Source organism: Corythoichthys intestinalis, chromosome 18 (genome assembly GCF_030265065.1).
Source record: "Corythoichthys intestinalis isolate RoL2023-P3 chromosome 18, ASM3026506v1, whole genome shotgun sequence".
Classification (NCBI taxonomy): domain Eukaryota; kingdom Metazoa; phylum Chordata; class Actinopteri; order Syngnathiformes; family Syngnathidae; genus Corythoichthys; species Corythoichthys intestinalis.
Window position 1 is genome coordinate 43,878,757 of NC_080412.1, and position 25,090 is coordinate 43,903,846.

Sequence of the window (25,090 nt, forward strand, 5' to 3'; positions counted from 1 at the left end):
GGAAAGAGTTACGGGGTAATTGCCACGCAACTTGGTAATATAAGATCCACCGTTGGAACAATTATTTGAAAATAGAAGAAGCTAAACATGACTGTCAATCTCCCTCGGACTGGGTGTCCATGCAAGATCTATCTCGTAGGGTCCCAATGATCCCAAGAAGTGTGAGGAATCAGCCAACAACTACACAGAAGGAGCTGGTCAATGACCTGAAAGGAGCTGGGAACACCATTTCCAAGGTTACTGTTGGTAGTACACGAAGACGTCATGGTTTAAAATCATGCATGGCATGGAAGGTTACCCTGCTAAAACCTGCACATGTCCAGGCCTCTTTTATATTTTGCCAATGACCATTTGGATGTTCCAGAGGAGTCATGGGAGAAAGTCATGTGGTCATATGAGATCAAAATGGAACTTTTTGGTCTTAATTCCACTCATAGTGTTTGGAGGAAGAAGAATGATGAGTACCATCCCAAGAACACCATCCCTACTGTGAAGCATAGGGGTGGAAGCATCAAACTTTGAGGGTGTTTTCCTGCACATGAGACCAGACCACTCCAATGTATTAAGGAGAGGATGACCAGGGCCATATATTGTGAGATTTTGGGGAATAGCCTCCTTCACTCAGTTAGACCATTGAAAATGGGTTGTGACTAGGGTTGTTCCGATCATGTTTTTTTGCTCCCGATCCGATCCCGTATCTGCCGATCTCGATATTTCCCGATCCGATTGCTTTTTTTTGCTCCCGATTCAATTCCAATCATTCCCGATAATTTTTCCCGATCATATACATTTTGGCAACGCATTAAGAAAAAAATGAATAAAACTCGGACGAATATATGCATTAAACATACAGTACATAAGTACTGTATTTGTTTATTATGACAATAAATCCTCAAGATGGCATTTACATTATTAACATTCTTTCTGTGAGAGGGATCCACGGATAGAAAGACTTGTAATTCTTAAAGGATAAACGTGACTTTGTATATTGTAACTAAATATTGCCATCTAGTGTATTTGTTGAGCTTTCCGTAAATGATACTGTAGCCATTTAACTCTTCTGCCCAATTGCATGATGGGAAGTGCAACCATGACTGCGCGTAGTGGCACCAATTGATATATCTTCTCTGCGTTGGGAAGTAACATAGGGTGTTAAGGAAAAGATCAACCACTACCGTTCTTCCCCACATTGCTTCCCGCGATTTTTCTAATTGTTGAGAGAGGGAATTTAAGGCTTTAGCCAATTAAAAAGAGGCTCCAAAGACTGCCAAAATTCTCTCTGCTTGTTTTACGCTGCCTGTTAGCTCTATATATAGGTAAAACGGTGCCATTATAGATTGAACGCGACAATGCGTGAGTGGGTCATGCAGCGCATGCGTTAATTGCATTAAATAATTTAACGTGATTAATTTTTTAAAAAGGAATTAGCGCCGTTTACGCGATAAATTTGATAGCCTTACTTTAAGCCAAAACAAAAGACATTTTGTCTGTAACGTTAAATACAATTAGAAAATGATTTAATTAAAATATATATATATATATTAAGAAAAGGCATGTCCGATATTTTTTTCCGATACTTTGAAAATGATGTGATCGGATGCCGATCGATCGGGACTTCTTTAGTTTTGACTGGGTCTTTCAACATGACAATGGCCTGAAGCAGACAGCCAGAATAAGCAAGGAGTGTCTTCGTAAAAAGCATCTCAAGGTTCTGGCGGGGTCTAGCCAGTCTCCAGACCTAAGCCCATTAGAAAATCTTTGGTCTTGACCATGTTAGTAATTGGAGTCTTCCTGATTGTATGGTGTGGACAGGTGTTTATATGCAGCTAACCACCTCAAACAGGTCAAAAAGTCTGACTCAAAAAATCCACCTCCACTCCACTTATTTATGAGAATAAGTGGAGTGGAGTTGGACTTCTTAAAGACGACTAACAGGTCGTTGAGGCTAAAAATTCTAGCTAATAGACAAGTGTTCTAATACTTATCTGCAGCAGTATATTTGTCTGGGTCTTTCCATTAGCATCGATGTAGAAATGCTAACATTTTACAATATTTAATATAGATGTGTTTCCTTATTTTGTATGTCTGAACTTTAATTCTACGGCGTGTAGACACCAATAAACATCTGTGAAAGGAACTGGAGTCTCATATGCAATCAACGCGCACGTATACCGAGTGCACGCAGTACATACAAACACTCGCACACACGCGCCGATAAATCGCAGCCGGGAAAATTACCGCCCTCATTTTTATTTACCGTGTGATAAGTTGACTTATAGCGACATGAGAACCTACCATGAAAATTTCAAACCCGCCCATCATTTCTAAGCGGTAGAACTTGCAAAATCGCAGGGTGATGAAATACTTATTTTCTTCACTGTATAAATGATGTATATCGTGGGCAATGCCAGCCAATGATTATATGAGAATTAGACATGAACTTGAAGGCCTCACGTAGGCAACTCAAGTCATGCAGGTCAGCGACTCTTTAGCAGAGCGCACAGCAAAAACTAAACATGTAATATTAAAAGCAATTTTTGGCCGCCGCAGCTCCTCCTTTAGAACAAGACGCTTTTTCGTGTCGCTTCTTTAGCTCGCATTGTGCGAAATGTTGGAGGAGAGGTGAATTGCCAGGCTGATTCACATTTCGAGTGCTGCCCACATAAACTCTTCCACCTCTGTTTTTCAACCCTCTTAATGGAGAGTTGGCTCAAGACAAAGACGGCAACCGATGACTCATCTCAGAAAGATTTTTCTCTCGCCCTTGCAGAATACGCTAATCTTCTTCCAAACGGCGTTTCCGCGTGAATAGAAATTTCTGCATGTTTGCTCTTCACTCGATATCATGTATTGTTGGCTCTAACCTTCACTGTGCCTGTTCCCGCTTCCACAGAGAGCTGACATAGCGGTGGCTCCTCTCACTATAACGTTGGTTCGAGAAGAAGTGATAGACTTTTCAAAGCCCTTTATGAGCTTGGGCATCTCCATTATGATAAAGAAACCGCAAAAGTCCAAGCCCGGCGTCTTTTCCTTCCTGGACCCGCTGGCCTATGAGATTTGGATGTGTATAGTGTTCGCTTATATCGGCGTGAGCGTGGTGCTGTTCCTGGTGAGCCGCTTCAGTCCTTACGAGTGGCATCTGGATGAGAACGATGAGGCCAAAGACCCTCAAAGCCCCCCCGACCCGCCCAACGACTTTGGCATTTTTAATAGCCTCTGGTTCTCGCTGGGTGCCTTCATGCAGCAAGGATGCGATATCTCGCCAAGGTTGGTCGTCGCGTTCCCGCTCCGCCGCTTCTCGTCATCTCGTTGCATTTGAACTCATCGGCCGCCGCGGACGGCGACAGACGTCCGATCGCTGACGTCCTTCCCGGTCGAAATGGATCGGACGTCTATCGCCGTCAATGGCGGTGAATGAGTTGGCGTCCTAACATACTTTACATCTCCATCCCGCCATGCAAAGTCCTACTAATTCCTCGAGTTGTAACTCTTGGAGGGCTACCGTGTTTTTGCTGCATGTCCCATGTTACGCTCATCAACAAGCCGCCAAACAAGCGCCTTCCAGCGGTTTTGCCAACAAAACAGCCCTTGCGAGTCAGGTTCTCCATCCATGATTTCATCCATCTCTCGTGTGGCGTCCCTCGAGGATTCTCACCTGTCGACGTATGGCGCTTGAATGTAAAAATGGTCTGTTTCAAGTCACCTCAACTAACCAAGACCAAGGTTGTCCAAACTATTGACCTGCAGCAAATGATGAAAATATCATTGAATATGGCCCACAAAAGAAGCTTAAAATCAGCTTAAATTCAGCTTAAATTCTGTTGCACTTCTCTGCTTGAACACTAGATAGAGCTAGTCGCTTCAACAGTGACTCGCCAGTATTTCCAAATATTGTAAGAAACTAAAGAATTTCAGTGATTTGTTTTGCAAATTTCTCTTTGTTCCACAAGTTTGTGTCAGTAGCATAAATATAAATATTGAGTGGTATGAAAAAGTATCTGAACCTTTTGCAATTGTCACATTATTGCATAAAATCATCAAATGTGATCTGATCTTTGTCAAAATCACACAGATGAAAAAACAGTGTCTGCTTTCACTAAAACCACCCAAACATTTATAGGTTTTCATATTTTAATGAGGATAGTATGCAAACAATAGCAGAAGGGGGAAAATTAGTAAGTGAACCATCATATTTAATATTTTGTGGCCCCCCCTTTGGCAGCAATAACTTCATCCAGACGCTTCCTGTAGCTGCAGATCAGTCTGGCACATCGATCAGGACTAATCTTGGCCCACAAAACTGCTCTATTTCAGTCAGATTCCTGGAATGTTTGGCATGAATCGCTGTCTTTAGGTCATGCCACAGCATCTCAATGGGGTTCAAGTCTGGACTTTGACTTGGCTACTCCAGAACGTGTATTTTGTACTTCTGAAACCATTCTGAAGTTGATTTACTTCTGTGTTTTGGATCGTTGCAGCATCCATCCTCTTTTTAGCTTCAACTGTCTGACAGACGGCCTCAGGCAATACTTTTGAATTCATTCTTTCATTAATGATTGCAAGTTGTCCAGGCCCTGAGGGAGCAAAACAGCCCCAAATCATGATGCTCTCTCCACCACGCTTCACGGTGATGATGAGGTGTTGATGTTGGTGAGCTGTTCCATTTTTCCTCCACATATGACATTGTGTGTTACTCCCAAAATATTCAACTTTGGTTTCATCAGTCCACAAAATATTTTGACAAAACTTGTGTGGAGTGTCTAAATGCCTTTTTGAAAACATTAAACGAGCGACAATGTTTTTTTTTTTTAGACAGCAGTGGCTTCTTCCGTGGAGTCCTCCCGTGAACACCATTCTTGGCCATAGTTTTACATACAACCCCTAGCAAAAAGTATGGAATTACCAGTCTCGGACCGGCACTCAATCAGATATTTTATCATGTAGAACAAACTCCAATAAAAAGTTTGAAAAAAATAATGAATTAGTTCAAAAGTGCAGCTCTTTAGCATTCAGAAACACTAAAAGAAATGAATGAAAAACATTGTGATGGTCAGTAAATGTTAATTTTATAGAGCAAGTGCATGGACATATATATGGAATCATGAGAAACAAACAAAGAAATAACAATCAAAACACATCTCTAGTATTTAGTAGCACCACCTCTGGCTTGCAGTCTCTGAGGCATGGACTTGATGAGTATTCTTCATCAATTTGGTGCCAAATCTCTTTGATTGCAGTTGCCAGATCATCCTTGCAGGTCAGAGCCTTGCTGTGGACCATTTTTTTCCCAATATCTACCACAGGTTATCTATAGGGTTGAGATTTGCGCTATTTGCAGGCCATGACATTGACTGGATAAGTCTTTCTTCAAGGAATGCTTTAAGAGTTTTTGCTCTGTGGCATGATGCATTGTCATCTTTGAAAATGACAAACATATTTTCAATTGAAGAGATAAGAAAGCTGTCTAAAATTTCAATGTAAACTTTGGCATTTATTGAAGATTTAACCACAGCCATCTCTCCAGTACCTTTGCCAGACATGCATTCCCATGCGGACTCTTGACTCTTGACACCTTGTCCAATGCAGATTCTTTCTTGAAAAGGTGATGATGCTGGAACTTTTGTTTGGTGCTGTTCCAGTGGAGATTTACAAAGACGACTGCCTGAAGAAGACATCAAAATTTCCTCAGTCCTTGATGTTATGGGGCTGCATAGTTGATGTGTGCACATAGATATTGGACTGTGCCAGTGATTTCTGTAAGTCTTTAGCAGATACTCTAGGGTTCTTTTTTACCTCTCTGAGTATTAAGTGCTGAACTTGGCGTCATCTTTGGCGGACAGCCACTCCTTGGGAGAGAAGCAACAGTGCCAAACTCTCTCCATTTTTAGACAACTTCTCTGACTATCGATTGATGAACATCCAGACTTTTAGAGATGGTTTTGTATCTTTTCCCAGCTTTATACAACTCAACAATCCTTGATCGCAGGTCCTCAGACGGCTCTTTTGACCGAGCAATAAGGCACATCAGACAATGCTTCTCATCAAGACAATTTTTAGCAAGTGTGTGTTTTATAGTGGGCAGGGCTGCTTTAAACCACTCATCAGTGATTGGGCACATACCTGACTTAAATTGTTTGGTAAAAATTGGTTTCAATTGCTCTTTAAGTCTCCTTAGGCAGAGGGTTCACTTATTATTTTCCCCCTTCTGTCATTGTTTGCATGCTATCCTCATTAAAATATGAAAACCTTTAAATGTTTGGGTGGTTTTAGTCAAAAGTTTTTTTTTTTTTCATCTGTGTGATTTTGACAAAGATCAGATCACATTTGATGGTGACTTTATCCAGAAATGTGAGAAATTCCGAAGTTCAGATATTTTTTCATACCACTGTATACTACAGTTGTCCAATATTATTGGTGGCTGATAATACCGGCAGTTGAAAGCTTATAATATAAAGTTGGAAAATGTCGGGATTAGTTTTAGGCCAATTTGTAGAAGCCTGCAGCCTTTGTACATGGGCAGGTTACAGCTTAGCAAAGCAGCTATGCTTAGATTGACCTCTAGATGTCTCCAAACTAAGATACTTGGAATTTGTAAACTAAGGGAAAGGCCCTAATCACTCATGGTGCACAATTCAAATGAATTGAAAAATAATGAATTCTAAACTCATTACATAAAACTACTGCGCTACCAGAAAGAAATAGTCACTAAGAAAAGTAATAATGTTGCTTTTGTTTTTAAGATATTACAATTCGTTTACAGGTCAATCTGAGCAACCCGCCCCCCTTTTTGATTAAAAATGGTGTCAATCATTTATGCTTCGTTTGTGCTGTAAGAACTTTGGTTTTTGCAGCCATCGTTTTGGAGATCTTAATTTTGAATGATGACGACCCCACTTATTGCAAAACAGACCGAAATAGTACCATTCGTTGTGCTTCTGAATGACCTCAGGGCTGACTTCAAGGAGGGAGTTGTGCCAGATCAGCCATGGCAAAACTCTTCATTTCCTTGCATCTGGCTTTTATGCCGTTGCTATCTTCCTCACCATGTCTCCCATCTGCTCTGTTTCCTCCTGCCAGGTCGCTCTCGGGCCGCATCGTCGGAGGAGTGTGGTGGTTCTTCACCCTCATCATCATCTCCTCCTACACGGCCAACCTGGCAGCCTTCCTCACCGTGGAGAGGATGGTTTCTCCCATCGAGAGCGCCGAAGACCTGGCCAAGCAGACGGAGATCGCCTACGGGACATTAGACTCAGGCTCTACAAAGGAATTCTTTAGGGTGAGTGCTGTTGTCACTCTGGTAATGTTCTCATCCAAGATGACATTTCTGAGTTTTAAAGCGCCTCTTTGTGTGGCTTGAATTGTTATTCAAGAATGAAGCACGCAGCAATCTAATGTTCTGAAAACCTAATGAGCGCTAATAAAAGAGCTTTATTAAATATTTTGATTTTACAGAGATTAGTGTGGTTTAACAAATCCAATTAGGTTCTATATCACATTCAGTAGACGAATAAAATTAAATATACTGTACACCCAAAAAAAAAACAAGGTTTGGAAAAAACTGTACACTTGAGTGTTATGCAGGTAAAAGGCCGTCTTGCAACTGCTTGAATTACAATAGTAATATAACACCAGGTAAGACAGTTTTATTGACCTCCGTCTGACAGCAACTTTTGTTCATTTTTGGGTGCAGAACCCCAAATTGATCTCATTTTTTTACTATCACGCCATGTGTTTGAATGCAAAAAAATCAGGCATGACTGCAATCTTTATTTAAAACTGTTATGTTTTTACTAAGGATATAGATTAGGGCTGTCAAAATTATCGCGTTAACGGGTGGTAATTAATTTTTTTAATTAATCACGTTAAAATATTTGATGCAATTAACGCACATGGCCCGCTCAGATTAAAATGACAGAAGTGTAAAGTCCGCTTGTTACTTGTTTTTTTGTTATTTGGCGCCCTCTGCTGGCGCTTGGGTCCAAATGATTTTATGGGTTTGGGGAGTGAGCATGGTGTAATGACATCAACAATGGCGAGCTACTAGTTTATTTTTTGATTGAAAATTTTTACAAATTTTAATAAAACGAAGACATTAAGAGGGGTTTTAATATAAAATTTCTATAACTTGTACTAACATTTATCCTTTAAGAACTACAAGTCTTTCTATTCATGGATCGCTTCAAGAGAATGTTAATAATGTTAATGCCATCTTGTTGATTTATGGTTATAATAAACAAATACAGTACTTATGTACCGTATGTTGAATGTATATATCCGTCTTGTGTCTTATCTTTTCATTTCAACAATAATTTACAGAAAAATATGGCATATTTCATGGATGGTTTGAATTGTGATTAATTGTGATTAATTACGATTAATTAATTTTTAAGCTGTAATTAACTCGATTAAAAATTGTAATCGTTTGACAGCCCTTATATAGATAGTTCTGGGCAAGTCAATATTATGGCCTCAAATATTGGCTTACAAAATCGGCTTTGGATATTGGCAATCAGCTGAAATTTTTTTTAGATATCGGTATCAGCATCGGCATTTGAAAATCCCATATCAGTCGACCTCTACTATAAATCCCTGTGTATTGAATACAGATAGAATATGCTGTTTTCCTGAATCATTATGGCACATTATAATTGAAACTGCATTTGGTCATGATGACTTTGTTGGAATTTGACCTTTTAGCCAGCCAAACCGCCAGAACCGCGCTCGCGCAATTCCAGTGACCCAGGCAGGCGCGAACCAACAACTCGGACAAAAGGCCAAACTCTACGTGTTCACCTTAGTGTGAAACGCTTGTACTGACTCCATTTTAAAAGCTGGAAAAGGGCATCGAAACACAAGTTGACAATTTATTCCAAGTCAACAGCAAGGCAAAAACAGCAAACAGACCCAGACGATAAGAAAGGCTGGATCCATGGTCACCATTAATGGTGTGCCAAAAAATCCCTTATTAGATCGAATCAAGATTCGACACGTGACGATTCGATTACGATTCATAAATGTTCAAAAATGGGGATTTTCCCTAATAACTTAATGACAGCCCGCTGCTAGCGAACGAAATTCAAGACACGTCTGCCACCCAGACACCTAAAGGGATGCACAAGCTTAAGATGGCTGCAGCGGAAGTTACTCCTGTTCAAAAGACTCGAAAATGCATTTGTGTATGAGACAGGCAAGAACCGGGTCGCGCTTTGGGTCCTCTTCTGTGCGCAAGTAATTTTTTAGAGCAAGAGGGGAAGAGCTCTTTGCCTTTCAGTTGTCCAGCAGTAGGTTCAAGTCGTGTTGATTGGAAAATGTCCCTAGTGTGTTGCTAAGTCCCGTGTGCGCTTATAAGAGTTGAGCTTGTACTGTTTAGCCTTCATTTTTGTTGTTTTTGAGAGGTTACTAGTTAGCAACGAGTGCTATGCTAATTAGCGAATTCGCTAACAAGTCGATCTGTCTGTTTTAAACCAGGATTAAGTACTGTACAGCGGTAACACTACAAAAATGCGAAATAGTACAAACATCTGTGAAAACAAAGTATATTGGTTAAATATAGTCTTATTTGTAAAGGCACTTTGTTTGTTTCCAGAAAATGTGGAATTCATTCCACCAGTGTAAATTTTATAGTATTGTTGAGAGAAATAAGTACAAACAAATAAGAAAGCATGATGGACTAGCATACTTTTTTTTAAATCAAATTGAGCAAATACATTTTTTAAACATACTTTCTAAAATGAAGGACAAGGTTTTACTATGCCAAGATCAAAGCTACAAGCACTTTCTTCCTATTTTGACGAGTTCAGCTCGGGTGAATTCACCCTATTTTTGCAAGGCCTTGCATCTTTTCCCAAAATTTAAGAGGCGGCGGGCGCAGCGAGGTAGCGGCGGGTGACCTTCTTCCACACTAATCATAGCGATTGCTCCATGTCACTGCCTTCAGACCTCGGCTCAGACAACGCTGTTCTGCTTGGACGCCTCTAAAAATGGGATGCAGAGGCATAAATGCTTCAACTTGGAAGCCTTCATGCAGACTTGTTCATCTCCGCTGTTAAGCAAATTTGTTTGAATACGATACATTTTCAACAGAATCCAGTTTGCCGAGTCACCCAAGAAGGTCATTTACACTTGGGAGTTTTTTTTTTTTTTAAGTTAGGTATTTCTGATCAATGTTCCCTCTAATGTTCCATGTGCCTGAGCAGACACACACGCTCCCTGAGCACACTTAGAACTAGGGCTGTCCCAAACGATTAATTTTCTCCCGATTAATCAGCCGACTATTTTTACGATTAGTCGACTAATCCAATAATTTTTTTGGGCTTTTTATTAATTTAGCAATGAAATTTTTGGTGACGCTTATCAATTCACAAAAACATTTTGGAACACTTAAATTATTTATTAAAGTACAAATAACCACGAAAATAACAATAATAAATCACAAATAAACAGTCAGTTCAAATGCTGATAGCATTAACTAGTGCAAAAGAATGGAATGTAAACAGATTCAGAACACTGACTTCGCCTTTCCAACGTGATTCAAAACAATTCTTAAAAAAACACCTAGGATTAATATTATAGTATAGTAATACATATGACAGTATTATAATAATTATAATAATTATTCATTGCCAATCTGATTTTTCATAAAGGGTGTCATTTTAAAGGTATTCTTAGTGTAGAATCTGAATTCTGAAGTATGTGGGATTAACTCCAGTAATAGTTATTTATATGACGAACATGACATGCTTTTATTTTGAAATGTTCACCAGAAGTACATTCACTAAACAGCTAACTTCAGTTTTACACTCCACAAAAAAAAGCACTTTTTGTCATTGCATGTAGTGTCAGTAATAGATTTTTTTTTTTGGTCATTTTTTTCATTTGCAAATGCTGTCAACCAGTGATTTTTCATGTTTGAAGTGTCACCTTTTAACCGCAAGTTTGCTTTCACGAGACGACTGCTAATGTTTTATAGCAGGCTAAAATAAGTTGCCCTTTTCCCCCCATTCACCTCAGTGTAGCAGTGCTAACGTTACAGTGTTTAATATAGATGTGTTTTCTTACTTTGTATGTCTGAACTTTAATTCTGCAGCGTGTCGATAAGAGAAAGGAACTGGAGTCTCATATGCCATCAGCACGCATGCACGCGCGCAGCGATAAAAGGCAGCCGTGAAAATTACCGCCCTCATTTTTATTTGCCGTGCGATAAATGGACTCATTGCATATCGCGACAGGTTTAGCAACTTCAATAAAACATGTCGTTAGTTAGTTAGATGGGCTTACAAACTGGGTGACGGCGCTTTAGATGTTTATTCACGGCCGACGTGCAGCCAAGCTTGGCATTGAAGAGAGTGTACCCACCTTTGTTTCTTTGAAATAAGCCAATGTTTTGAACACTCTGGTGCGCCTTTTTGGCTTTGTGCCGCTTTCCCCGCTTGCATACAGAGCGTTCGACATTCTGAACTTTCCACGGATATATTTTTTTCAACCCTTCATTAACCGTCGACGGGATGTTGTGCTCGTCGACGGATTTAGGTCATCGATCACGTCGACTAGTCGGGACAACTCTACTTAGGACCACTGTGAGAAACATCAGATGTGTGCGCTGTGGCGACACACCAGTATCACGCCTGTTCTTACTCTTATTAAAGGAATCAGATTGTAGCAGTTTTACTAGTTTACTTTTTCAGTATTGTTAATCTTACTGAAAAAAAGTAATTAATTATAGTTACAAATTACTTCTCCCAAAAAGTAATTGCGTTAGTAACTCAATTACCTGATTGTAAGAGTAATTAGTTACTTGGCAAAGTAATTGGTGATAATTACTTTTTTTTTTTTTCCCCCTCAAAAAAAAAAAAAAAAAAAAAAAAAAAACATTGGCCACACTATGTGAAGTTTTTTGGGAAGGTTTTTGGTACAATTGGCCCGAGCCCAATTCTTTACACTAATTTACCCTTTACCCTGAATCAACTGTTAAAAGTTGTTAAAATTGCTCCCATTATTGCATTAGTTTCCTTCTCTCTACTTTCGACATATGAAAGTTTTAAAAATGTTTCATCATTTAAAGATAGATTCAAGTCAAGATTTTGCCAATTTAGAAGTATTCTATGTAAAAATTTACTTAGGTTCTCTACAACAGAGCCGTCCTAAAAAGTCTACTGCTTTAAGATGGCGGCTGTCTACTAACTCATTTAGTGCCATGTCTGTCATTTTGCATCTAGTTATATCTATGTACAGTACATGTGATATCTATCATGTCTACCATATCTACCATAACATGCGGGCGTAGTTTGTAGGCTATCGGCATGTATTATTGGAGCTACCTAGCATCGCGTTTGCTCGGCGTCACAACTTTCTTGCCTGCTCTGCTCTGTCGTCTCGGTGAGTCCGTCTCCCTCAGACTTTTCGACCAATATAGTAACGCATAGTAACGCATGCCTTTCCGTCCTCAGTAACGGTAACGGCGTTGCCAAGATGAGAAAAGTAATTAATTGGATTACCCACTACTGAAAAAAATAACGCCGTTAGCAACGCCGTTATATTGTAACGCCGTTATTAACAACACTGCTTTTAATATAATTGATCTGGATTAGTCACGTAGTGTATTTAAACCAACCATATATATCGGTCGACCTCTACTTTATACAGTACAGTAACACATTACAGTGTGGCATATCAAGATCTGACGCCGATTTCATAAACTGATATCTGAGGCCGATATTTTTTTTGTTATTCTGAGTTAGTCATATTTTTTTTAAAAGCACGTTGACTATGAAAGACAACCGAAACACTCATTGTATACCGTATTTTTCGGACTATAAGTTGCAGTTTTTTTCATAGTTTGGGTGGGGGTGCGACTTATACTCAGGAGCGACTTATGTGTGAAATTATTAACACATTATGATATCATTTCACATGTTATTTTGGTGTTTTGGAGTGACACTGATGGTATGGTAAACTTGTTAGCATGTTCTTTATGCTATAGTTATCTGAATAACTCTTAATAGTTATGTTACGTTAACATACCGGCCACGTTCACATTTTGTTGTTCATGCATCATGTAACATTATCATACTGTACACTTATTCAGCATGATGTTCTCTACTGTATTTTTATTTTAAATTGCCTTTCAAGATGGCATATCTGTTCTATCTGTTGGATTTTATCAAGTAAATTTCCCCCAAAATGCGACTTATACTCCAGTGCGACTTATATATGTTTTTTTCCTCTTCAATGGGCATTTTATGGCTGGTGCGACTTATACTCAGGTGCGACTTATAGTCCGAAAAATACGGTAAATCTCTCTATTAGGATTTTTGTACTTTTTGTAACACTGGTGCAAAATCATAGTTAACAAAGATCATTACCGAAACACTGACAGTAACAGTTATTCTGTATTATATCGGCCGGCCAATACACTGCTAGACAAAAGTATTGGCACACCTGCAATGCTGTCAGATAATGCTCAATTTCTCCCAGAAAATGATTGCAATTACAAATGCTTTGGTAGTAATACAGCGGTACCTGCACATACGATCGCTTCCACACACGATCATTTCGACATCTGACGTAAAATTTGATTCGCCATTTGTTTCTACATCCGACGAAATACTCGAAATTCGACGATTTATGACAGCGTCGCAATTTCATTGTTTTCCCGCAAGACGCACACACGGCGGTGAGAGAAATCAATATGGGTTCCAAGAATATTTAAGCAGGTGGTGAAAAAAGAAAAAATGTGAGGCTTACCAATGGAAAAATATGAGCGTGGGGTGCGCGTCCGTGAACTGCTTGACAGTCCTCCGACCTCTGTTTGCCAGTCTTTATAAGTAAAGGTGACATCCATCCGCAAAGAGATCGCCAGCTTCGTCAGGTTTTTAATCATTTATTTCAAAACTTTTGCAAAAAAACAAAAAACGCCAAGAGCCTGCAACAATACGATTTTACGATTAGTCGACTAATCTAATACATTTTTTTTTTTTTTTTTACTAATTTAGCAGTGAAATTTTTGTTGACGCTTATTAATTCACAAAACCATTTTGGAACACTTAAATTCTTCATTAAAGTACAAATAATCATGTAAATAACGATAATTAATCACAAATAAACAATAAGGTTAAATACTGATAGCATTTACTAGTGCAAAAGAATGGAAAGTAAACCGTTTTAGAACACTGACTTTGCCTTTCCAACATTATTCAAAACAATTCTTTAAAAAAAATTCTAGCATTATTATTATAGTATACTACTATATATAATAGTAGTATAATAATTATAATAATTATTCATTGCCAATCATATTCGTCATAAAGAGTGTCATTTGAAAGCTATTCTTAGTGTAGAATCTGTATTCTGTAGTATTTACTCAACATATTATAATATTAATTCTGAAGTATGTGGGATTAACTCCAGAAATCGTTATTTATATGACGAACATGAGGTGCTTTTATTTTGAAATGTTCACCGGATGTACGTTCGCTAAACCGCTAACTGAAAGCTTTACACGCCGTAAAAAAAAAAATTCTTCGTCATGGCTTGTGGTGTCATTAATAGATTTTATTTATTTTTTCGTTAGCAAATGCTGTTAACCAGCTCTTGAGTGCTATTTTATGACTGATTGGAACTGTACTGCATTGTTTCGCCACAGGATGTGCTGTCGTGTATTTTATGTTGGGTGTGAAGAAGAAGAAGAAAGTTAAAAGAGGCATTAGCGGCCTGTTCTCAATTTCTCCCTCACTGCACTTTGGCTGTCATGGAAAGCACGTTCGCTCATGTGTTCGAAATGAACGAAAGCCGGCGTGCAAAGTAACAAGTGAGCTGTAAAACTAGCGAGCTTAGTGGCGTGAAAAACGCGGAAGAGCTAATTGAAGCTAACGAACAGGTAAGCGATGCTAAACGGAGCTAAGTGAAGCTAAACGGCGCTAAATGAAGCTAAGCGACTGATAGTGCATGTGTGGGGGTGAGATAATATAAATGCAGCATTCAAATTGCTTTCTTTTTTGTTTTGTTGTTTGTTTGGTATGCTGACATAATTATACATGACAAATAGTTGGGGGTGCTGCTGGCTCCGGTGGCCCAAGCCCTTGCTCGTTGGGGCAAGGGCAGCTGGTTGGGGGGCACCTTACTGGTCCGGGGCCTAAGGCGATCGCTACTTCGCCTGAATAGTAGATCTGCCTATGGTGAGGTGGTAAAATCCACAACCCTCGTTGCCCTGACAACAGTAACTCCCGAATCCTCCTGTCCAATCCACAAACACAATAATCCTAAACAATGCCCAAACACACCCTTCCACGAGAGCCTCAAAAAGACAAAATTTAACTAATGGTTGTCATTTTTCTCGGGAAGCTTTTGTTGACTTGTGATATGGTGACTTGTGTTTTGAAGCCCTCTTCCAGCTTTTAAAATGCAGTCAGTAGAAGGGGTTAACCCTTAAATGCCACCAATATGAAGCAATCAACAGAGAATCTAAAAATTTGAAAAATAAGGTCATAATGAAAACTTTTTTTCAAATTTGCAAAAAGAAAAGTCAAATTGAATATGTGTAATAAGCGCTCAGATATCTATAACTCTTGCTAAATCCTGTTTTTTCATGGCTGCAGATGCATGTGTTGACTTGCATCCATTATTTTTTTTCCAAAAAGAAATGTCAAAATTCTGAATTAGTGTCAAAATCATGAAATTTTAGGTGTATCAGATGTGATACATTTGGCAATATAGGGTTAAGACTAGGGCTGCAGCTATCGATTACTTTAGTAGTCGATTAATCGATGAACTAGTTAGTTCGAATAATCGAGTAATCGGAAAAGGAACACGAAAAATTAAAATACCTGGGATAAGCCTCAAACGGTATAAAAAATAAATAAATGAGGATCTATGTACAACAAAAGAACAATTGGCTAACGTACACAGCAAAAGTCAGCTAGCTTAAATGCTATAAAATTCTAAAGTTTTTTTTTTATCAATGCTCCTAACAAATGGTTCAGACTCATATTCCCACAAAAAAAACGACTAAATATACCTATAAACTAAATTACGAATGCATTAAAAAACATTAGCCCAAACAAAAACTTAGCTTACGTTGGTCTTAACAGGGAGCAGTTGGATTCAGCAGTGTAAATGAGGCAGACCAGAGGGCAATGTTCCCACCCTAATCTATAAAACTAAATGTAAACACTTTCAAAATAAACCATTACAATGCCACTTAAATTAAACGAATATTTGAAGCAACAAAATTTAATTCGAATATTTTTTTCTTATCGAATACTCGAGTTAATTGATTAATCGTTGCAGCACTAGTTAAGACTAAGGTGAATGCGCGTAGTTTGGCCTTTTGGCCGGGTTATTGGTGTCCCGCCAGGCCGGGTTGTTGGAGCTGCGCCAGCGCAGGTCCGGCGGTTCGGCTGTCGTGATTCCGGCAGTCTGGCTTAAAGGTCAGATTCCTTCACTCTATATTGGCTGATATCGGCCGATCTACAGAAAAAGACCATATATCGGCCCAATAAATTAGCCGATCGATATATCGGTAAACCCTCAGTAGAAATCTTATCATCCAAACAATGAACATACCATTTATCCTATTATATATGTTTGATCTAGGAAAAGCTCCATATAACAGCCTGATATATCGGCCGACTGATATATCGGTCAACCTTTAGTTACTGTGTAATACAGTAACTGACAAACACAAAAGTGTAGTCACCTGTGTTGAAAATATTCTACCGAAAGCATCCTCTTCACTATCCACTTTTACATCAGAAATGTGTCATGACTCATTTTTTATATTAGTTTAGTTGGGGATTTAGCTTTTGCCAAGACTACATCGCTACAATTACTCATAAAAATGCCAATCACTCGCATAATGAGCTGACTTCCATGCAGTCGCAATACATCAAAAAAGCTGCTGCTGACAAGCAGTGATCCTCACGTAATAGCGAAAAGAATAAAAGGCTTCGCAGCGCCGTCGGGACTGTCATCAGCTGTTATTGTCATATTAGAAGTGTTTACATGAACACTGTAATAATGGAAAATGGTGCATATTTCAAGAATGATTCACATAGTATAGCCTGAGCTCACCATCTGTTAAGTTAGCGGTGAATTATTTATGTTCCTATCGTGAGCACGTGTTCATTCAACACTAAACATGCACGGAATAACAAACAGGTTGCGAGGGAAACAAAACGCTTCCGTGATGTCGTCCCTGTTCGTCCTATTATAGTATGACTTTGAAAATAAATACAGCAGAGATTGAAAGCTTGGTCATTTTTCTGTCTCGGGGTTTTGACGCTCGCCCCTAAGCAGAACACTAATAAACAGCCTCTTGAAGACATTTAGAGTTAATGAAAAGTTTTCCTCTGAGGCACTTCTTCTTTACTCATCTCAAAGAGAAGGTCACATTATCCAACTTTAATGCAGGACCGCTTCCCTGCCATATACAGAAATAGCTCATCTTATCCAAAGACCGCAATAGATGACAATTATGCCGTTAATAGCTCATATTAAAGAAAGCTTTAAGATCAGACAAGATAAAATATGATAATCCTTTATTTTTCCCGAATAAGGAAAATTTAGGGATTGCGGCAGCATCTCAACAGCATGCAGTCAAAAGTATAAAATACAGAAAACTATATAAAAGGTATATACAACCATAGACTTCATAATGTATTGACTGCTCAGATCAGTCATGCACTGCGTCTCGCATTCAAGTAGGGGGCCACCCACATCAAGAGGAGCTATTCACAAACACGCACGCAGCGATCTAACGCCTGATTTCAGTTGAAAAAGTACAAAAGCTGTACCAGATACAAACAGCAAGGATTGTCTCAGGAGTGATTTGTTCGAGGATTCAAGGTGATTACTTTTCGTACCATGCATGCATTTTGAAACGTTGGAGAAAAAAATCAATGGGAGAAATTAGCCGCTACTGCATTAGCATCATAGTTTGCAATGTTTACGTAAAATAACTGCACGTTTTTTTTGCAATTTAACCAAGAATCGAGACTGTTTTACGGCCATATGTATGAAGAATTAGGGAATTTAAGCATTTATTCACAAGAATTGTCACTGGAAAAGCTCTGTTTACATCAGGCAGCCGTTAGTGACATTCACTAACAGACTAGCATTGTAATTCGACATATTTACGTAAATTAAACGCTAACTGCACATTTTTTCTTGCTTTTAACCAAGAATTGAGGCTGTTTTACATTCATATCGATTAAAAATTTGGGAATTTAAGCATTTATTCACAAGAATTTTCACCGTAAAAGTTCTTTTCATATCAGGTGGCCGCTAGCCAAATTCACTACCAGACTAGCATTGTACTTCGACATATTTACGCAAAATAAACGCTAACTACACGTTTTATGCTTTTAACCAAGAATCAAGACTGTTTTACGTTCATATCTATGAAAAATTCGGTGATTTAAGCATTTATTCACAAGAATTTTCATCAGAAAAGCCCTTTTAACGTCAGGCATCCGCTAGCTATTTACGTAAAATAAACGCTAATTGCACGTTTTTTTTCTTGCTTTTAATCAAGAATCGAGACTGTTTTATGTCCATATCTATAAAAAATTCGGGGATTTAAGCATTTATTCATAAGAATTTTCACCGGAAAAGCTCTGTTTACATCAGGGGACCGTTAGCTACATTCACTAACAGACTTGCATTGTACTTCAACATGTTTACATAAAATAAACACTAGCTTCACTTTTTTTTTTTTTTTTTGCTTTTAACCAAGAATCGAGACTGTTTTACGTCCATATCTATGAAGAATTTGGGGATTTAAGCATTTATTCACAAGCATTTTCACTGGAAAAGCTTTGTTGACATCAGGCGGCCGTTAGTTACATTCACTAACAGACTAGCATTGTACTTCGACATATTTACGTAAAATAAACGCTAAATGCATGTTTTTTTCTTGCTTTTAACCAAAGATGGAGACTGTTTTACGTTCATATCTATGAAGAATTCTGGGATTTAAGCATTTATTCACAAAAATTTTCACCGTAAAAGCTCTTTTCACATCAGGTGGCCGCTAGCTACATTCACTAACAGACTAGCATTGTTCTTCGACATATTTACGCAAAATAAACGCTAACTACACGTTTTATGCTTGTAACCAAAAATCGAGACTGTTTTACGTTGTGATTTAAGCATTTATTCACAAGAATTTTCATCAGAAAAGCCCTTTTGACATCAAGCGGCCACTAGCTCTTTACATAAAATAAACGCTAATTACACGTTTTTTTTCTTGCTTTTAACCAAGAATCGAGACCGTTTTACGTCCATATCTATAAAGAATTCAGGGATTTAAGCATTTATTCACAAGAAGTTTCGCCAGAAAATCTCCTTTTACGCCAAGCAGCCGCGAGCCTCATTCGCTAACAGTATATAGTGTATAATGATAACAAAGGGCTATTCTATTCTATAATAAGTTGTGATCGTATATAGAATTTATTAATAATCTATTTACATAATATTTGATTGATTCTGCATGTTTTCCTCAAGTATTAAGTTTCTGATGTTAAATTGAGTGATTTATTAGCAGTTGAAAACTTGCAGTAAATAAAAATAAAAAAATAAAGTTGCTATTTTGGTCAAAAACGTGTATGATATGGTAAATATTACTATTGATCCTGAAAATATAGGTGATTATCTCTGTATTTGGTGATTTTTGTGCATCTAGTGTAAAATCTGAGACTTTTATTGCCATTTTAAGTTGTGTTATACTCATATAAATAGGGTGATAGAAAATCTGTGGAGGGAGTTGAAAGTCCGTGTTGCCTAGGGTGACCAAACGTCCTCTTTTGCCCGGAAAAGTCCTACTTTCACGTAGTGTCCTCGTCGTCCGGGCGGGTTTTATAAATTCATAAAAATGTCCAGTTTTTACAATTTTTCACGGACCAATTTGAAGAGAATCCCTCCGGCCGCTGGTGGCAGCAGTTGACATGGCTCCTACTAGAAGGGAGGGAAGGAGTCGTTCTTCTTGTTTTTGTTGGCAGTTTACCCCTATCATGAGGCATTACCGCCATCTACTGGGTTGACGATTTGGACACAACGCCTGAAGTTTTTTACGATAAATACTTTTATAATGGCAACTGTTGACTTCTGTCGGAGCTTTGACTGTAAAATCCCGTTTGGTGTCGCATCGTTGCGCTGCCGATGATTGTAAACTTTTATAGCAAAGTTTGATTTTTGCCTCAGCTATCCATCAGTAAGCTAAACCACGCTAGGCATTATGGGAAACGTAGTTTTGAACTGCTACGTTTGGAAGAATGTGAATGAATTGTCTGTCAGTTTATTTCGGTTATTGTTTGTGTGCAATTCAGAACATTGAATGAGAATATCAATTGAATGGGAATAACAATTCGTCAAGGACAATTGTCGTGATAGTAATTTATGAAAATCGTGATACTGGACTACATTTCCATGGGTCTGCATTCTATACTATATATATATATATTTTTTTTTTTTTCTTTTTTAATCAAACTGCATTTTTCCATCCAGAGTGAGGGGGCACACTTTAAATATATTAAAGTTATATAGGCATCTTTGAGTGAACTTTGAGTAAAATTCAAGTATCTTGAGGCCAGGCTGAGTGTCCTCTTTTTTTGGAAATCAATATACTGTATGGTCACCCTACATATAAAAAATAATTAATCGTGATTTTATAAGGGAAGGACTTTTCATTTTTGTTGGTGCCGCTGCTCATGGAGACTCCTATATGGCTGAGGTAGGTGCCTGTTTTGGTTTTAGGTCGGTAGCAGCTTTGGTTTTGTTAATATTTGAATTTGAAGTTTTTGAAAATAGGCCCCTTACGAATCGGCCCCGTGTCATGTCAATAGGTTATGAAGTCTATGACCAACCCTCCGCCCTTGGGTCCGATCGACAATTCCCCAAGAAGCTTTATAGCTTGCCTTCATGAAATTTAACCCTAACCCTAAGTCTTGCCTTTTTATGATTTACACGCGTGCACAAAAGTAATGATAAAAGACAAAAACACCGAGTCAAAATAAGTGATTGTAACAAACTTTGAGGTGCTGGTGGGATAAAACAAGGACGAGGTCGTGCCCGCCTGCTAATCCTGGGTCCAAACATGGCTGTTATTTATGTCCGCTCCGCCGCCAGAACTTCTGACCTCAGGCTTCTGGCATGAGGCCCGCAATCGCTCCGCATCGCCGCTTGACTTAAAGGCTGAGCTAACTGGACCAATTAACAGAATTACAAGGAGCTGATAACTGTTATTTACTACTTTGTTGGTATTGTCACACCATTATTTGGCACTTGTACACAAACTTAAACATTGTCTGTTATTCTGGAAGGGGAAGCAACAATTTGAGAAGCACTTTATGCTCGACAAAATATCAAAATGATGATATATCGTGATACTTTGTATCCCAAAAATCTAAATGCTCCTGCCAAGAATTCATGTATCGTTTTTAAAAATTTGCAGAATAAAACAAAGGCTTGCTAAGATTGCACTTTCAAAAGATCATTAAAGGCGAATACAAAATAAAATTCCCAAGTGTTTCTTCAAACTATGCAGAATTGCACTTTCATTTTACAAGAGAAATAAATACATTTAAGAATATACAATACCTGGGCTTGGCCTCAAATGGTATAAAAAAAGATAAATGAGGATCTAAGTACAACAAAATAACAATTGGCTAACTTGCATGGCAAAAGTCCGCTAGCTTAAATTCTATAAAACTAGGGCTATCAAACGATTAAAATTTTTAATCGAGTTAATTACAGCTTAAAAATTAATTAATCGTAATTAATCGCAATTCAAACCATCTCTAAAATATGCCATATTTTTCTGTAAATTATTGTTGGAATGGAAAGTTAAGAAACAAGATGGAATATACATACAACTGTACATAAGTACTGTATTTGTTTATTTTAACAATAAATTCACAAATGGTATTATTGACATTCTTTCTGTTAAAGCGATCCATGGATAAAAAGACTTGTAGTTCTTAAAAAGATCAATGTTAGCACAAGTTATAGAAATTTTATATTAAAACCCCTTTCTTAATGTTTTCGTTTTAATAAAATTTGTAAAATTTTCAATCAAAAAATAAACTAGTCGCTTGCTATTGTTGATGTTAATAATTACACAATGCTCATGGTGCTGCAACCCATAAAATCAGTCGCACCCAAGCACCAGCAGAGGGCGACAAAACACCGAAAAACACAAGTAACAAGTGGACATGACACTGTGCTGTCATTTTAATCTGTTTGAGCAGGGCACGTGCGTTAAATGCGTCAAATATTTTAACATGATTAATTTAAAAAATTAATTACCGCCCGTTAACGCGATAATTTTGACAGCCCTATATATATATATATATAACAATAACGTTTATTTATTTATTTATTTATTTTAAATAATGCTCTTAATAGTTCAAACACATATTTCTGCAAAAAAACTGCTAAATATACATATACACTAAATTACAAATGCATAAAAAAACATATTAGCTCAAACAAAAACTTACCTTATGTTGGTTTTAACAGGGAGCAGCTAGATTAAGCAATGTTAAATGAGTTATATCATATTCACTGTTGCCACTAGAGGCCAGCGTATCCACTCAAATCAATAAAACTAAACTAACACTTTCAAAACAATTCATTACAACACCATTCTAATGAAAGGAATCCTCAAAGCAGCAAAATTTCATTCTAAACTTTTTTCTAATCCAATTACTCGAGTTAATCGATTAATCGTTTCATCACTATCGCCATAGTATAAGATAATTATCGCATTGTATCACAAATTGTATCATCGATATCTGCCCAGATGTTCCCACCCCTACTTTATACCCATCTAGTCTTATCAGAATATACATTATTGCATCACACTGAAACGACAATATACATGAGTGAAAAAATTATTACAACCATTTCAATGTGTTGCAGAATACATTTTAAGAGATGTACAACAAAGGCTTGCTAAGATTGAACTTTTAAAAGAGCATTAAGAGAATACAAAATAAAATTCCCCAGTGTTTCTTCAAACGATGCAGAATTGCACTTTAATTTCACAACAGCAATAAATGCAAACAGTATTTAAAAAGAAAAAAAAAAAAAAAGTTCTAAGTACAACAAAAGAACAATTGGCTAGCTTGCATAACAAAGTCCGCTAGCTTAAATGCTATAAAATGCTAGAATTTTTTTGCACTTGCTCTTGACAAATTGTTCAAATACATATTCCCACAAAAAATGCTAAATATACATATAAACTAAATTAAGAATCCATCAAAAACATATTAGCGCAACTTTATGTTGGTCTTCACAGGGAGCAGCTAGATTCAGCCATGTTAAATGAGTTGCGTCATATTCACTGTTGACACTAGAGGGCCTTGTATCCAACAAAATCAATAAAACTAAATACAAACACTTTCAAAACAAACCATTGCAACACCACTCTAACTAAACGAATTCACGAAGCAGCAAAATTTGATTTGAAGCTTTTTTCTGATCCCATCTAGTCGATTGATTGATGAACTTGTTAGTTCGAGTAATCGAGTAATCGGATAAGGAACATAAAAAATTAAAATACCTGAGCTGAGCCTCAAACCGTGTAAAATAAATAAATAAATGAGGATCTAAGTAGAACAAATGGATAGCAAAAGTCCGCTAGCTTAAATGCTATAAAATGGTCATTTATTTAAATTTTTTTCGCAATGCTCTTAACAAAATGTTCAAAAACATTCCCACAAAAAAACGGCTAAATATACCTATAAATTACAAATGCGTTAAAAAACATAAGCTCAAACAAAACTGAGCTTAAGTTGGTCTTAACAGGGTGCGGCTGGATTCAGCCATGTGAAATGAGTTATGTCATATTCAGCTTTGCGACTAGAGGGCAGTGTATACACCTAAATCAATAAAACTAAATGCAAACACTTTCAAAACTATGCCACTTTAATTAAACAAATACTTAAAGCAGCAAAATTTAATTTGAATTTTTTTTTTTTAATCAAATTACTCAAGTTAAATCGATTAATCGTTGCATTACTAAATATTATTGCATCACATTGAAACCAAAAACATGATACATGAGTGAAAAAAATGATTACAACCATTTCATTGTTTGTGATTTCATAATCTAACTCTGTTTTGTGTCTTTCCCTCCAAACGCAGCGCTCCAAAATAGCCGTTTACGAGAAAATGTGGTCATACATGAAATCGGCGGAACCGTCGGTGTTTGCCAAGACAACACCGGACGGGGTCTCCCGGGTACGAAAGTCGAAGGGAAAGTTCGCCTTTCTCCTGGAGTCCACTATGAATGAGTACATAGAGCAACGCAAGCCGTGCGACACCATGAAAGTGGGCGGCAACCTCGACTCCAAAGGCTACGGCGTGGCCACACCCAAAGGCTCCGCATTAAGGTGGGTGGGATATTATAACAATATGCGCCATGTTGTTATAGTATTCCACTCACCCTGATGTCACCTTTTCTCATGCTTTCATTCCCTTTCCTATCATGGATGGAGAGAATCTTCTCTTTGCTCTGTCTGCATTGTCTTTGCCTCCTTTGCCACACCTCCCTTTTCCTGTCCTCCATCTTTGGTTGAGTGCTTCTTGTTTTTGTAGTGCCTTTGTTTCCTAAATCATACTCCCGAATGATTTTTTTTTTTTTTTTTTTTGCATTTGCAAGCAGAGTTCCTCGTGATGAATGTTGAGCAGCATGCTGAATGTCTTCTCTGCTAATCCAACAACGCTCGTCCCTATCCCGCACACTGATACACCACTCACAAAAAGTTGGGGATGTTGGCCTATCACTTGAAATTTCTGAACGGACCCTAAATGCATTTTAACCTTCACAGGTTAACACATGTCTAGCTCTTTAATGTTTCTGTAGTTTTTATTACACCTAAATTGTGAGTCGCTGAGACGTAGCGTTAGCTAGCTACACTTATGCTACCGGTAGTTATTTTCCTGGAGAGTGATTAACTCACTCCCTTCCAGTCCAGGTGTTGTATTTGCCATCTAGCTGGAAATAAGCTTAACATGCTTATTTTAAGCAATAAATGAGTATATTTAATAGGGCTGTCAAAATTATCGCATTAACGGGCGGTAATTTTTAAAT

General features: G+C 37.8%; 1 protein-coding gene across 5 annotated transcripts in view; it reads left to right on the forward strand.

The window, feature by feature from the left end:
- gria3a (glutamate receptor, ionotropic, AMPA 3a) overlaps positions 1-25,090 on the forward strand; it is a 169,488-nt gene that overhangs the window by 118,840 nt on the left and 25,558 nt on the right. For all 5 annotated transcript variants that reach the window (XR_009061388.1, XM_057821752.1, XM_057821753.1 and 2 more), the window contains exons 11-13: positions 2,894-3,267; positions 7,078-7,276; positions 24,142-24,389. Coding sequence is in view for 4 of the 5 variants with exons in the window: in XM_057821752.1 (XP_057677735.1) it covers positions 2,894-3,267; positions 7,078-7,276; positions 24,142-24,389 (821 nt within the window). In the remaining variant the exon portion in view is untranslated. The remainder of the gene's footprint in view (positions 1-2,893; positions 3,268-7,077; positions 7,277-24,141; positions 24,390-25,090) is intronic.